Source organism: Podarcis gaigeae (genome assembly GCF_964106915.1).
Source record: "Podarcis gaigeae genome assembly, chromosome: 9".
NCBI classification, from domain to species: domain Eukaryota; kingdom Metazoa; phylum Chordata; class Lepidosauria; order Squamata; family Lacertidae; genus Podarcis; species Podarcis gaigeae.
The window spans coordinates 7076963-7093486 of NC_139685.1; the positions used below are offsets into that span (position 1 = coordinate 7076963).

Consider the following 16524-nt stretch of genomic DNA (forward strand, 5'->3'; position numbering starts at 1 on the left):
AAAGAGAGACAAGATGAAGGAGCCTCAGGTTGCTGGCGAAGGACCAGGAGGAGTCATTGACAGTTGTGAGAAGGCGGGGACCGTAAGTCCTCGGAACTGCTTAATTGGGGCAAGATCTACTGGGAAGCGTGGCTGTGATCACCAGACCTGAGGTGGTTTGTTTGAATAAAGTGCTAACTTCGCTGACACCGGGTGTTTTATTGCTAATCTGCTGCTGACTCCAACTCCTTGACAGCTATTTTGGTGCCATTATCATGGACAGACTAGTTGGAGACTTTCACTGACACCTGACCTCTGCAGGACAGGGGAGATGATCTACTTACTCTTGATGGATTCCGATAGATTTTCCTACTGACCTATCTGGTGGACATATCCTGATGCTCTGCTTGTTCTCTGGAATATAAAAATGACTGCGTAGTAGTATACACAATCACTCTCAAATGCCTTCTCCTGAATTGTAGAGTTCACCACCACTCTGGTTGTCTGAGAAGCTGGGGCAATAGCACAGGAGGAATGGTGCTTGAATGGTATGCGATTTGTGACAAATCCAATGGGAAACATGCTAGAACGGATGTTAGAGTCTAGCCTGCAGGGATGAAAGTCTGTTTCTCCACCACTGCTTTGCTCAGTGTCAGTCACATTGTGAGTGGCAGAAGTCATATTGCAGCTTGGTCTGTGAGGAGAGTTGGTAGAACCCATGACAGGCTACTCTGGCCAATTTGCAAAATAAAATCACTTATATCAATTCTGACTTAGACTCCACATTTCTGACTGAGTCAAGGAACTTATAGTAAAGCGTATATAGGTGCATATGCATATATGTCTGATTATTTGGGGCTTGTTTCGTAGCATAGTCATCTTGTTCTTAGGAATGTTCCAGAAGTATTCTAAGATAACAGTCTGAGACTGTGTTCATGCAACAGTTGATTCCGTTTTCACAAGATTTCCCTAACTGTTAATTTCCATATTATATATGAGTTTTCACACGATGTAGAAGTCACTTATAGATATCTGGTGGGTGTTTTATGCTTAGTTCTGTGTTAACTGCTTCCAGGAATTTTTTTTTGTTTGCAAGGCCATTAACCCTGAAAATTGTGGGAGTGATGACATTTGGGGTGGTATCCTGGCATACAGCTCTTCCCTGCTGTTTTCATGGGTGGATTATGGGAGCGCATGTGCATGTATGTGCAGAAAGTGTGGCATTCAGTGACGATTATTGTTGTGTCATTCCATGCCCACTGGTGTGAATGAAATAGAGTGTGACATGCTGAGATATTGGTCAAAAAGCCAATAGCGGGTAACGTAGCAGTGTGAAAGGAACATTAGAAAATGAGGCAGACTCCCTCAGGGTCAAATTATATCATGAGTGGAATAACTGTTGTTTTTTTAACAAATGATTACACAGACTTATGTACTCAACATGCATGCTAAAGGCACACATCCCTGTTTGTCCTGCGTTGATTGATTTTAAGTCTATTGAAAATTCAGCAAATGGTCTTAGCATACACATTTGTCTTGCAAGCTTGACAGTATCCAATAATTTGCCTTTGGACGTTGCTGAATTGTCCCCCTTCAAAAACCAATTTTTTATTTATTAAAAAAAATTAGGATCCTGTATAGTACCATTAATCTGGGTTGTAGATTAGAATTTCATATTATATATATATATACTCTGGGAATATGGAACATTCATGGACTTCTCTTGCATTTGACATATTACATTCATTGATTGAAGGAGAGAAAAACATCTTGAAAAATTTTCCCTATGTCAGCCACTTAAATATATGAAAATGTAAATTAAAAATAAATTAGAAATAAGTTTGCTCCTACTCCAACAAGGTTCCCAATTATATCCCATTTATTTTGGGCTCTATGACAGCTGAGCCCATCTATATAGTTTCATCTGTGATTCCAGGTCACAGTGTGATTAACTTACGAGTAAACACACATTGACGTTCACTGCAAGTAATGCATGAACACAACAGAGAGAAATCTGGCTGTTAAAAACATAGATATCCACAATTTTCTCATACAGAAAGAAATGTTTAACACAAAGAGAACAAAACTGAGTAGATATTTAACTTTATTAATTTTCCTGCAATTCTGAAAGCAAAAGTACAAAAAGTGCATAGCACTGAAATAATCACTTTGGCTAGAAATACTCAAGGGAAGGAGGAGATATTCAACAAAGCATAATATGTACATTTTTACAGAGGGCTTGTAACATCCAGTGGTAACATTTATATAGCATGCTATATAAATCAATTTCTCTCTTTAGAAAAATAAAATATATAGCATCTTTGATGACCTGACAAAAACAGTATCTTCTGGGGGAGGGGGAGACCTTCAAATGTTCACTTTGAAGATGTCACCCTTATATGATGGAAAAATCAGCACGATTTCGGCCTCAGTCCAATCTCCCTCCTTGAGTTGCATCATGTGACCTCTTCCCCACAGTTACGTGGTGGTAAGGAGGGTTCAAGTGGGATCAGTAGTTGTGGCCTGGGGTTTGGCAGCAGCCCATTTTGGAGATGAAAAAGGAATCACCTTTGAGTGTCTCCTGGAAAACTGGTTCCTGGGCAAATGTATTAGAGGGCTATTCTGAATGGTTCGTCCTTCTACAATGTGATTTACATGTGCGCCTGTAGTAACTCAAGGAACATTGCCAACCTTGTTGTATTCCTATTTGCACTTTTTATCTTGTATCATTGAAATGACGAAAAGGCAAAGAGACCGCCATAACTCTGAGCAGTGTTCTTCAGCCACTTTTTTCTGATCAATATAATCGACATCTTCAACACAATTGCTGGATGCTTCATCTGGCTGGGTTCCAGATGTAGCAGGTTCCAGAGGGGTCTCCTGTCCATGGTGAACTGGCTTGTCTTCTCTGGAACTAGGTGGTGTCACCATTCTAAGGTGAGCAGCTGACGGCCCTTTCCTACAGATTTTAGATTTTAAGATACTCTTTGGGTCTTCACAGATGTTCTTCTGCCTCTTTAGAGACCGAGTAATTTGCTTCCAGAACACCTTCTTGTTTTCTGCATACTGGGGACAGCTGGAAGGGTTTCCTGAAAATTCACAGGAGAAGGTGCTCTCCGATCTTTTGCAATCAATTTTCAAGGTAGCAATCTCTGCTTCATTCAGCGCCCAGGTACACTCAGACTTCTCTTTGGTGACGAACTTGCCTTTAAGTGAACCCTTCTGTCCTCGGGTTTTCTGACCTCTTCCATTCTGGTCACCAGAGCCAGGCTGTGGCTTCTCACCTTTTCCATTGTTGGTCCTCCCTCTTCTCCTCTCTTTCTGTATTTCACAGTCAGCTTGTAGCACCTGGGAGAACACAATAATGGCACACAGAACAGCAAAATTTCTGATCTTCATGGTTTGCTGTTGTCTTGAAACCTGTTTAGGGAGAGTAAAATGAATTTATGACAATCTATATTTTCATCTTTAGCCATGTTGGCATCAACATTATCGATACTCTGATACCAGCAAAGATCATAAAGCACTACGATGATAAGTGTCTCACATCATGGTATCTTTCTAGCATGGATTTATCTCTGTAACACACCCCCGCCGAATTGCAATGCCTTAGCCTCTGGAAATTCAAGGTATTGATTGCGCAAAATGCAAGCAGACGCCTTATCTGTGATCTATCCCCTCCATTTCTGAAGGATACTTATTGTCTTTAAGCCTCATGCTTACAAGATCTTGAACAGGTGGAGTTCGGAGCCAGAGCCAGTAGGCTTAAGCCTTACCCTTCCTCTTTCTAATTTTGTCAGGTGGTGCATGAACACCTGTACAAAGTATCTGCTTTTCAGAGTGGGGGACATAACTGGGCTTTATCCAGGACTGTATGAGCAGAACTCTTCTACTCCCTCCTCCAGGAGCACCCCCAAATCCTTCTACAGAAGGTATAGCGGACCTCCTGAATATTATGGGCTCTTATTTACAGGGATGAGGGATAAGGGGATCGCCCAGAATTGGATTTGGGGTAGTTCTGAAAGGGCTGTAGGGTGGAGGAGGAGGAAATAAAAATCAAGTTGCACGAGCTGCCTTCTACTTGCGCAATGTCAGGTACAACCCACGGCCATATAGTCAAATGGGGGGCAAGTCAATAAACTAGGGGCACCTTAACCAAAAGTACTATATTTTTGTCAGGAATTGGCAAATAGGAATTTAAAAGACTTAAATAGCAGAATTAGGTTCCTCATTTAAAATAGAATAAAATTACATCAGTCGGTCTTGGTTTGGCCAGGACCAAACAGGATATTTTTTAAAAATGACCAGCTCAGATATTTCTTGACCAGGAAGTCATATTATGATCGTGACTACCTGACTGTTGCCACAATCAGTCTTTATAAGGTTAAATCTCAAAACTGCCCCAAAGGTAAAATTGGCTTTGGCATTATGTTTTAAGAGCACCCGGATAACTTTTGCACAAAATGTGAAATTGTTTCCTTTCTCCCACATTCGCTTGAGGATTATACAGTGGTGCCCCGCAAGACGAACGCCTCGCAAGACGGAAAACACGCAAGACGAAAGGGTTTTCCGTTTTGGAGGTGCTTCGCAAAACAAATTTCCCTATGGGCTTGCTTCGCAAGACGAAAATGTCTTGCGAGTTCCTGCGGGTTTTTTCCCCTTCCCCCCCTTTTCTAAGCAGCTAAGCCGCTTATCAGCTGATCCACTAAGCTGATAAGCTGCTAAAAGCTGCTAAAAGCCGCTAAACCGCTAATAGGGCTAAGCTGTCAATGGGCTTGCTTCGCAAGACGAAAAAACTGCTATACGAAGAACCTCACGGAACGGATTAATTTCATCTTGCGAGGCACCACTGTATCAATTTCTAATCTCACCCTAGATCTGTCTGACTGCCTAACCCACCTCTGAAGACAATATAGGTTAGGAAATGATACTTTCACTCAGCCAGAAAGCAAACAGGGGTGTGTTTGGGAGCTTAGATGAACTGATTCTTCAGTCCACAGTTTCCCTTTAGGCGGAACATCACTTGCAGCTAAGATCACTTGAAATTTATTCAGATATGCAGCTGTTTCACATCCGGGTCCCACTGCCCTTTCTGACTATCCCTTTTCTTTCATTTCAGCCAAATCCAAGTTAAAGAAGGATCAGGGAAAGAGCCACAAACAGGATGAAAAGTCTGCCAGAGGCAACAGAAGTTAGGACAGAAAGCTGATGCTAAAGTGTAGGAGTGCCCATGGAAAAGTGGTACCCACTGTTTTCCAGGATGCTAGAATGTTGGGTGTGTATGTTTAAGTCCCTGTTTCGCACAGATAGGTTTGTTGTGAGGTTTAAACAACATTCTGAGCTCCTTGGGGGCAGGGTTGGTGCAATCTGTACAGCAGATTTCTATGCTCATGGGAAGAGCCTATTAGTAAAAAACCCCAAACCCTTTCTTTATCCTCAAATGGGAAAGCCCCCCCAGAAAATTTATTTAATGTGTATGAAGCACAGGGCCATTCCTTATTCAAAGCTCAATAGCTCTTAGCCTCAATCCAGAGAGAGACTGCCATGCACATGCCAATTTGGGTGGCTTGGTTTATATTTAGTCCAGCAGCTCTGTGCTTATTGATTATTGAATAATCAAACCATGTTTCGGATTCCCCTCTGATAATCATAATATAATAGAATTGTAGAACTGGAAGGGACCGCAAAGGTTCAGGAATGCAGGAACCAAAGCTGTACTGGAGTAAAAGTTAATGTAAAAGTACCTCTCCAACTTAGACTTCTGAAAAATAATGAAAAAGGCTGCAATCCTCTGTGTGCTTACAACTAACCCAATGGAGATACAAGTCAGCTGCATATTAAATATTAAATATGATGCTATGCTAAGAAGAAGAAAATCAGGGGACATGTTTCCTTTACAATGCAGATATACATCAAAAATGACAGGAGGGAAATGTACATTTGGAATTTGTTCTGCTGCCGTAACTCGTTTTGCAAACCTGAGCCTTGTTCCTGGTGAACCACCCTGAGTGGATAAGCATCATTTATTACATGTAAGAACTGACAGTTATTGCATGATCTGTAACCACAGTTAGTGTGAAATTATTAAAGCGGGCCACAGCTTCAGTGTTTGCTACCGCACCTCCTCCAACAGACATTTCCAAGGCATTCACATTAGCAAAATGCAAGATTTACTCATGCGCAAGACTCCCTACTTAATCAGAATACTGCTCACCCAAAGGCAAAAGTGGGTACCCAATGGTTTTTCTCCTATCCAACTCTTTGCTGCCTAGTTGGGGACAGAAATCTAACACTGCAGTTCTTGGCCCACAGACTTCAGAGGAACTATTCCAGAGCAAGAGACTGGACCAGCACACACAGATCTTAAATGGGCATACTTGGGATAAAGCCCCATTGAAGTCAGTAGGATTACTTCCGAGGAAATAGGCAAAGAGCTGGGCTCCACATCCCACAGGTGTCAATAAGATTTAAGCAACCTAACGCGAACATAGGAAGCAGCCTTTCTGTTGAATTTGGAACATTAGTCCATCTAACCCAATAGTGTGAACCCTGGCTGGCAGTGACCACACAGTTGCATCTTTTTTTCCTAATTGTTGTTGCTGTTGAAAAGGAGCCTCTGAAATTTCAAGCAGGAACAGAAGAGCAGTAAGGATGCCTGGAACATAGGAAACTGCCTTATACAGAATCCACTGGTCATTGGGCCATAGAGGTCAGTATTGTCTATACAGTCTTGCAGTCGTTCTCCAGGGTTTCAGACAGACTTCTTTCACATCTGGAGCTGCCAGGGAATGAATTTGAGACTTCCTGGGTACAAGGCAGATGCTCTACTACTGGTGTGGAGTGACTGCTTAGTTCTTTTGCCTCTTGTTATTTGCCCACTCGCAATCACCCTCCCCAAACCGCTTTCCCCACTATCTTGGGGAAAACTGCCTGTAAAATGTAGTTTATAGCGGAAGGCGGAGGGGAAAGGGTAAGCAGCCATCCCAGCTCCCCCTCTGCCCTCCTGCTGTCTGTTAATAAGAGTCTGCTTTTTAGTTTAAAAATGTGAATGAAAAAGAAAAAAAAAAACCAGACTGCTGTAGGTAATGTGTAGTTTGCCTCTGAGCAGGCAACCAAGAAATTTAGCCGCTCCGTTCTGAGAGATTAGCATTCTGTTGCAGACAAATTGCAAGATAGCTATTGCACATACCTCCTGCTGTCTTTTCCGCTTGTCCAAGTGTAAAACTCAAGGTGATCCCCGTCTCCTTCAAAGTACTGACGCTTCTTGCCTATTTATACAGTCAGAGACACACCTACACGCCTTCGGAAGGGTATTACTCCACAATAGCACATTTTAGAACCTTATAAGTTTACTGCCCAGGCACACCTTCTGGAAATATGCCAAGTCTTATTTGCAACAGTTAAAACACACACAAAAAACCACCGGTTACAGTGCAGTGGCAGATATATGTTTGAAAGTAGGAAGACGTGCCAACTCCTTTCCCTTTCTTGCCTCACAAAGGGAGTCGAAACACTCTCTTGATATATGCAGTTATCAGAACAGGGAAGGAGGAGTAGCAAATGATTGCTACGGACATGAATGACATTCAGAAGGGGGGGGGGGAGAGCTCTCTAGTTGACATGTGTCAGGGGCTCAGGAGCAGAGGCACAGGAGAGGGAGGAAATGGAGAGCGAGGGGGAGGAATCCGAGGGGAGCGTAGGCGGTGACAGTGGTCAGAGGGATTCCATGAGCCTCTCCAGCGAATCGGAAGATTCACAGAAGGGAGCGCCGATGGCCAGGGCAAGGGGGGTGCCAAGGGGGAAACCCCAGAAGGAAGGGGCCAGCGGGGACTCCCAGAGCAGCAGTTGGAAATCAGGACCAGCTTCCCCACCAGGGCGCAGTGGGGGGGAGGAGTCCCAGGCATCGGGACCAGTGTTCTCACCACCAGCGAGAGGAGATGAGTCAGGATTGGCCACGCCTCCATCGGAGAGCGGGGAAACGGTCAAGAGGAAAGTTACCGGCTGGGCGCGCGCGCCAAGTTCAAATGTACAGGCGAGCGGCACAGCAGGTAGCCCGGATAGGGAGCCAGGTCCTAAAGCCCGCCGGAAGGAGGGGCAAGACTCAGGGGGGTCAGCGTCAGAAGAGTCCAGAAAGGAGGAAACCCCAGGGGGCAGAAGGACCCAGAGGAGGAAAGAACAACGGAAGAGGTGGAGTAAGGCTAGAGTCTTAAACTGGTATCTAGGAGGCGGAGACTCAGATGGAGCTTCGCCGGTCTAGGTTCTAAGACGTAGAGTTGCACGCTGCGGTTTGGAAATGGAAACTAATCTTCAATAAAGACTTTTATACGTTATTACTGACTAGCGTTGGTCCTCTGTGAGCTGGGACCTGGAGGCAACTCTGACAACATGAGTCACCACACTTATTTCCTTTGATTGTTCAAAGTTCTGTTCCCTTCACTACAACTGTTGATAAAGGGCGTCTCCAGCCAGTCAGCATTTTGCCAAAGTGACATATTGGGAATTGCAGGTCATGCAATTAAAGCACTCTGTCACCCTAAGACAAGGTTTCCCATGTGGCACCCATGGGTGCTGATGTACCACCATCACCTTTTATGTTGCCTATGAAAGGGACGCGGGTGGTGCTGTGGTCTAAACCACTGAGCCTTGGGATCAGAAGGTTGGTGGTTCAAATCCCTGCGACGGGGTGAGCTCCTGTTGCTCAGTCCCAGCTCCTGCCAACCTAGCAGTTCAAAAGCACGTCAAAGTGCAAGTAGATAAATAGATACCGCTTCGGCGGGAAGGTAAACGGTGTTTCCATGCATTGCTTTGGTTTGCCAGAAGCGGCTTAGTCATGCTGGCTCCCTCGGCCAATAAAGCGAGATGAGCACCGCAACCCCAGAGTCGTTTGCGACTGGACGTAACTGTCAGGGGTCCTTTACCTTTACCTTATGAAAGGTAAATATCCCCTCAAAAACCCCATAATATTTAATAATAGGCTGTTTGTTCATCCTGCTCAGAACCTGTTTGGACTAATTTAACCCGTCCTGCATTAAACATCTCCCGAAAACATATTCATATTTCACGGGATGCCAGGACTGGAAACTCACCCTCACGTTTGTTCTGAGCAGAAAAGGGAGTGGTACAAAGAGTGAGTCTTTAGTCTTTCCCCCTATTGATGGGGCAGCTGGTTGGGGGGGCATTGTTATGCCATTTGGTGTTACTGTCTCTTGTTCTGGTCTTTTACATATGGCAGTAATTTTATACAACCCCTTGGCAGCCACTGTGTGACCCATGGCACATGCTCAAAATTCAAAAGGTGCTCCATTGGCCCCCCAAAGTTGGTGGTCCTTATCCTAGTGCAGTAAGTTCCCTTTAAAAAAAGAAATCGACTTTTTGTGGGTAGGAGAGCGATGGGGGAGTGCATTGAAAAGTGTGGAATGAATGGTTAACAGGAAGATGTACAAATACCTCACATCAGGATGACTGCTGATCTTTTTCTATCAAGTATTAATCGAGAGTTCATTCTGATTTGTTTGCAGGAAGGTTATAATTTTACCTCCGTGTAAGGTTTGTGCAAGCAAATCAGGAAGAATGCTTAATAAATCTGTCCTCTGGAGGTGTCCCCAAAGAGCTCTTCTACAATTAAAACCACAGGGACTGAAAAAAACAACCCCCAAACAGATTTAGGACACTGATGTTATTGCACATGAACAACTAGCAGTTTCGTACCAGGCATTGCTTGGGAATTCTAATAAATGAGAAGATCAATGTACTTTTGAAATGGATGGTTAAAATCAGTGTTAGTTTTGAAAGGTTCCGTCTGCTGCCTTGATTCAAAATGCATTTGTATCAAAAGATGGATGAAAGTCTGCAAAGTATTGTTCTCTCTTAAGAGGTGTCCAAGTGTATAGTGAACAGACAACTTTTCAAAATATATAATATAGATAATACAGAAATAACAGCTTGCAGTTTCTTGCTTTGAAAATGCCCATTAATGGGAGCTCTTCTACCTGTTCCCTCCCATGTCCTTATTTCAATAATGCTAGAAGGAGGAGGAGGAGGAGGAGACGTTTGGATTTGATATCCCGCTCTATCACTACCCGAAGGAGTCTCCAAGTGGCTAACATTCTCCCTTTCCTTCCTCCCCCACAACAAACACTCTGTGAGGTGAGTGAGGCTGAGAGACTTCAGAGAAGTGTGACTAGCCCAAGGTCACCCAGCAGCTGCATGTGGAGGAGCAGAGACGCGAACCCGGTTCACCAGATTACGAGACTACCGCTCTTAACCACAACACCATGCTGGCACCCATTGCTGCAGGGAGCGTGTGAGCAGCTATTTGGAAAATCCCTACATGGTTTTGTAGAAATGCCATGCAGTGCATTTCTTACTTATGTAAATGGCTTTTGGGGAATCTGGCCCGTCACATGACTAAAGCTGTCTTCATGGAAATCCTTGCAAAATCTGCAAGGGGAAAGTGCCAAGAAATACATTATACATTCAGCAGAATTCCTAACCATCCCACCGCCCAGCTTCACACGGAAGTGTAGGATGGAAATCCCCACTCGGCAGACTGCTTTCATTTACTTGCAAAGTAGCAATATTGGCTAAATTTTCAATCCTGGTTGCTGGGATTGGTCATCAAAGCCATTGGCAAAGCCCAGTTCTTACTTGCCAGCTATTCATCTTGTCACTTAACACTTAGCACTTTGGGGCTTCGGCTGTCTGGTGTCTATTAAATGCAGGTGTTTGGTAGATCATTTCTTCTGGCAGCAGAACATTTGTTACATGCAACCCCCATACTGAAGGCTTTTGCCAGTTTAGGATTTTGCTTGTTCGTATATGAATGAATTCCTGCCAACCTAGCAGTTTGAAAGCACGTCAAAGTGCAAGTAGATAAATAGGTACCGCTCCGGCGGGAAGATAAATAGCGTTTCCATGCGCTGCTCTGGTTCGCCAGAAGCAGCTTAAGTCATGCTGGCCACATGATCTGGAAGCTGTACGCCGGCTCCTTCGGCCAATAAAGCGAGATGAGCGCCACAACCCCAGAGTCTGCCACGACTGGACCTAATGGTCAGGGGCCCCTTTACCTTTACCTATATGAATGAATGACCACTGTCTACTTTTACTGTCTCATTCTCTCTATAATTTGCACACACACAACAGTTTGTTGCAATCAATTGCTTGATATCTGGTTTCCCCCCTACCATTCACAATGTAGGTTATATATACATTGGTACCTCGGGTTACAGATGCTTCAGGTTACAGACACTTCAGGTTACAGACTCCGCTAACCCAGAAGTAGTGCTTCAGGTTAAGAACTTTGCTTCAGAATGAGAACAGAAATCGCACGGTGGCAGCGGGAGGCCCCATTAGCTAAAGTGGTACCTCAGGTTAAGAACAGTTTCAGGTTAAGAACAGACCTCCAGAACGAATTAAGTTCTTAACCCGAGGTACCACTGTATCTAATGTGAGAATAGTCCTCATATAGCTCCCACGTGGTTTTTCAACATCAAACTGGGGTCAAGGCTGCCCAAGATGTTCTGTTCCTCAGACAAAGAACAAAATGACACCTTCCATTCCACATACAAAAACTGGCTGGACTAGAAGTTGAATCTGGAGACGAGACAGCATCCATCACCACACCCAAAAGCAGCAGCCATCTTAGCTCCTTGACCCTCAACAGTGACCGCCAGAGGCAGCCGCCTCACTCTGCCTGGGACAGGGGCACCATCTCGTCCTTCATCTCAGGCAACAAAATGTCTTCACCTGGTGGTGTCTGGTGCCGATGAAGACTGGCAGAATGGAAGGAAGGCAAGACAACAGTAGACAAAGGCAAGAGGCAATGGCAGGCACAACCAACTAATTCTAATTTTGTCCCCATCCTCCTCCTGGCAGAATTCTACAAAGGACATTGGGACTAAGAAGGAGGAAGCTGGTAACCAGTGCCGTCCCCTGGACTAGGTGTAAACACAAAGGTGGGCAGGTGGGGACTTCTTGAGGTTGTTGGGGCAATGCCCCATGTGCCCAAATGGACCACCCTCCACTGGGTGACCTTCGCTCTGATCACCACTTGTTTCCTCAGCCACCTCTGCCCATTTTCCTATGCCCTCACATCTTTCCTCATCCCTTAGCTCTCCATTATGTTGACCAGCATTTTTTCCCTCTAGGGGGGAGCAGGGGGACACATACCCCTAAACATTTATGAATCTTTGTGCTTTTGTCCATTTACTGTATTTATTTCCCCCGATTCGAACTATAAAATGGTGATTTTCTTGAGTCGAAATGAGAGTACGCCTAAACATTTTTTTTTAGAAAAAAAGCACTGATGTTGACTACCACCACTTAGAAGCCTATTTTGGCATTAAGCAGTGTGTGTGTGTGTGTGTGTGTGTGTGTGTGTGTGTGTGTGTGTGTGTGTACACATATATCCCAAATGGTTCTGTTTGAATTCCTGCCTAACCAGTGAATTGAGAACATAGGAGTCGGCTTCTGGGACACGCCTGAAGATCGTTACACTTCACTGAAAATCTCCATCTTCATCTCATTGTGATGAGCCTGTACCAACTGGCTTGTGAAAGTTATAGTTTTGCTAGAAGTTCTTGTTAAAGGAATACAAAACACGCATTGTTTAGTAAAAGATTTTTTTCTCTCTGAGATCTTTGAATGACTTGGATCATCAACATCTATAAATTTAATATGTCGGCATGATTAAAAAGCAAACCTTCATAATTACATAATTACATAAGAGAACAATCTGCTTGTTTTTAACTACCAGCAATACCTCTGCCAATTTAATTATTCAAGATGAAAGAAGTGCAATGTGGAAGGGTACTAGGACTGCCTAACCATGTGCTGGGTTGCAGATTTTGGCTCCACTTACGGGCCATGAATGTTATTCCTGCTGCAATTCCCATTATGGAATTACCTGGAATTCTGGCTTAACTTGCATGCCAGCTGGTGAACAAGTTAAGGCAGAAGGATCGTTCAAATTTCTACCACAGAAACGTATTTTAAAATGGCGAAAGAGGGAGGCTTGAAGGCAACATGGGACTTGAAATTTTTCACCTTGACAAAAAAACCAGTTGCTGTTTGAGCAGCAAGGTGGCAGCAAAACAATATTATCGTTATTCTTCCTGGCCGTCGGGCTGAACCACATTCTGAGTGTGTATAAATGAGGCAGCTCTTCCTAATTCAGTTCTTAAAATAGGTGACAGACAACTGGAAGCGAGGATGACTAATCTAGCCCCTAGTATATAGCGCCAAGCCAAGATGTTTTGATGCCTGAACTAGAGCATCAAATGACATCCCCACCCCAGGGATAGGACCAATAGTTGTAGAAGACTTAGAGCTCCATTCAGGCAGCAGTTCCAGGCTAGGGTTGCCACATTTGGTCAGGCAAAATACTGGACAGGTCAGGGGGGAATTGGGGAGCTAAAAATTATCATACTTTCCCGTGTTTAAGACTATGTTTTTTTCTTTAAAAATCATGCTAAAGAATGGGGGTCGTCTTATACATGGGTAGTGCATAGGGTGGATGTTTGATTGGTTGCTGCCGTGGCTGCTAGCAGCTATTGTACGTGTTATTGGTTGCTGCGTCAATGGGTGGTGCAGTGGCAATAGGGCAGGCGATTGGCAGTAGGGTACTTTACCTGAGTGCTTTATCTTCCGATCTTGCTCTTTGGACTTGCTGCTCATGTATTGCAAACTCTTCCATTCTCCACTGGAGCAGTCCCCCATCGCTTTCTGAGTCTGACCGACCTGCCTCCTCTGGGAGCACAAAAAGGCTCTCTCTTTCCTTCTCCCACTGGACCCACCCCCTCCCTATACAGTTTTGAGGGGGAAAGGGGCTCGAATATGTGAAAAAAGGCATCCCGTTTGAAGTCCAAACAGGACAGGGGACACTCCCCCCCCCAAAAAAAGGATGATCAAATTTTTCTAGGTACCTGCAGCAACTCTAGTTCCCACCTTCGTCTTATCTCCTGTTCAGTCTCTTAAAACAGCCTGCTTTACTTTTCGACCCAAGACAGTCCTGCTGCCACTGTAACTCCTCATCTCAGTGACTCCCAAATGCACTTTTTAGCTACTTTTCGCCCAATGTGAAATACTGGCAAAAGCTCTTTTACCTGAGATGTGGAATGAGAACTCTGCTGAAACCTCTGTTTTTCTTCGATTTGGGGGTGAGGGGGTTTAGTTGGCTCTTTGCCTGTGCCTTGGTTCATGTGGGCAGCCTTCTTGGCCAAGGTTCTTGGGTCAGATCCAGGCTCTTTTGAATGAGACTGGTTTCTTAAGATTCGTTTCAATCCGGATTTAGGTCTGATTGGGGCCCTGCCTTGGCAACTCTGTTTGATTACCTATGTCAGGACAAAGGGGTTGGTAGGAAGGGACAGAGGTAATAATTTTGTTTGTTTAGTCATAACCAAACAGAAGCAAAAAATCTGCATACAGAGTTGAGCCACAAATCCAGCTCTTAATTTCCTGGCCAGTGGTGCAAATAAAGGAATATGCGTAGAAACATAAAATATCAGACAGCAAAAAGCAAGCAAACTCTCCACAAAATATTATGCATGGGGATAAATTGGGCACTGAGTAATAAAATGGACAAAATCATCTGTGACAGTTTTACAAAATATACAAGACGCTGCTCCAGGCGCAATGTCTTATAACAACCATCCCAAAAAGTTGAGGGCATGAGATTAAATCTTAATTCTGTAAATTTTAATAAGCAAACTTGTATTATTATTTTTTTTAAAAAATATTTTTATTAAAGATTTTCTGGAATTACAAAAGAACATGCAATGTCTCTTTTCATTTTCAGATCATAGTCTCTTTTAGTTACGTTCAATGTAAGACAATGTTAGGCACATGCCTGAACAGCTGGAATACCAGGAGATAAAGCCAGTATTTTCTTGACAAATGCATTCTGAACCTTCTCCAACTCCTGAATTAGTGGTTGGCTGAAACACCAGAGTTCTGCACCGGATGACCTGGAGGGCAAACGCCTAGCCAGAAATACTTTGATGGCTGTGGCAAACAGGGTTATGTGTCTCTGAAAACTCTTCTTGATCTCTAAGTCACTTTCAGTATCATCCATAGGGTCGCCAGACCTCTAGGTCTGAGCTGTTGTCTCCTTTTGCCTGTCCCCCTCCAGGTGTCGGGCTTGAATATCCAAGTACGCAAGAGTGCCTTTAATATTTCCTTTGAAAAAGAGGATTGTGCATGCAGATTGCAAGCTGCAGCTGGCTGAAAATTATGGCATAGACACAAAGTGTGTGTGGGGGGGTCTACCCTACTCTGCTCCCCTCTCTCAATTAACATCTGTCTCCTGGGGCTGCCCTGTGACATCACCAGGACCTCCCTTCTTGACATCACCAGAGACCACCCCTACGTCTCAGGTTTGGGATCTAAAATCTCAGCATCTGAGATGCTCCTCACCATGGTATCCCTGCTCCTGGAATGCCATCAACCATTGCATTCTTCTGGAGCTACTTTCTAAGTGGGGCTTGTGGGGCACTGCTTTATGGTGGTTCCAATCCTACTTGGATGGCTTTCTCCTGATGGTGATGTTTGTGGAGTGTTGTTTGGTCACATGGTGTCAGGCTTCAGGAAATCAGGCTTCCTCCCTCCTTTGGCAGCAGATAAGCAGAACAAAGGAAAAGGAGTCTTCTTACCAGTTAGAAACTTTAATGCTCAGAGCGAGAGAACAAAGAATCCATTTCCTAGGAATGACGGTGCTCCCAATTAAGGGTTCCACCCACATCATCCCTAGTCACCCATGTCACTACAGCATCCGGTAACCTGAGCTCATAACCACTGTGCTTTCTGTGGTGCCACATTATCAGCTCTTCTTGACCTTTGGATTAGCAGATGAATGCTTTCCAGAGACAATTAATCTGTTAATTCTCTCTCTCTCTCCCAGTGCTCCTCCTAGCTGTTCCCCACCCAGTACTTCCCAGCTTCTGCCTTCTGAACTATGTCCCTCTGCAAACCACTGTTCCAAATCTATACTGTCCACCTGCTCCTGGGAAGAGTCAGGATCCTGGTCAGGAGCAGGGGGCAGTGGCGTAGCGTGGGGGGTGCAGGGGGGGCCGGCCGCACCGGGCACAACATCTGGGGGTTAGGGTAAGGGGGCGCAAATCCACGGGTTAGGGGGCGCAAATTACTTGCCTTGCCCTGGGTGCTGACAAGAAGAAGAAGAAGAGTTTGGATTTGATATCCTGCCTTTCACTCCCTTTAAGGAGTCTCAAAGTGGCTAACATTCTCCTTTCCCTTCCTCCCCTACAAGAAACACTCTGTGAGGTGAGTGGGGCTGAGAGACTTCAGAGAAGTGTGACTGGCCCAAGGTCACCCAGCAGCTGCATGTGGAGGAGCGGGGAAGCGAACATGGTTCCCCAGATTACGAGACTACCGCTCTTAACCACTACACCATACTGTCGTGACAACCCATGCTACGCCACTGGCAGGGGGAGGGGGAGGCTCCCACCATTCCTCCTCAGTGCAGCCCATCTCAGCACAGTCCTTGACACATGGACCTTCAAGAATATGGCACTGGAGCAGGGTTCAAACCTG

General features: G+C 44.7%; 1 protein-coding gene across 2 annotated transcripts; it reads right to left on the minus strand.

Annotated features, from left to right (window-relative positions):
• Positions 1-2066: 2066 nt before the first annotated feature.
• Positions 2067-7381, minus strand: FGFBP1 (fibroblast growth factor binding protein 1). 2 transcript variants are annotated; one of them, XM_083698469.1, is made up of 2 exons: positions 7169-7381; positions 2067-3391 (listed from the first exon to the last, which is right to left on the minus strand). In XM_083698469.1, exon 2 carries the CDS (start codon positions 3376-3378, stop codon positions 2683-2685), a length of 696 nt encoding a protein of 231 aa, XP_083554595.1. In that variant the 5' UTR covers positions 3379-3391; positions 7169-7381; the 3' UTR covers positions 2067-2682. The 2 variants fall into 2 exon arrangements, with proteins under 2 accessions (XP_083554595.1, XP_083554594.1); XM_083698468.1 differs by having other exon boundaries at positions 2067-3399; positions 7169-7376.
• Positions 7382-16524: the final 9143 nt, after the last annotated feature.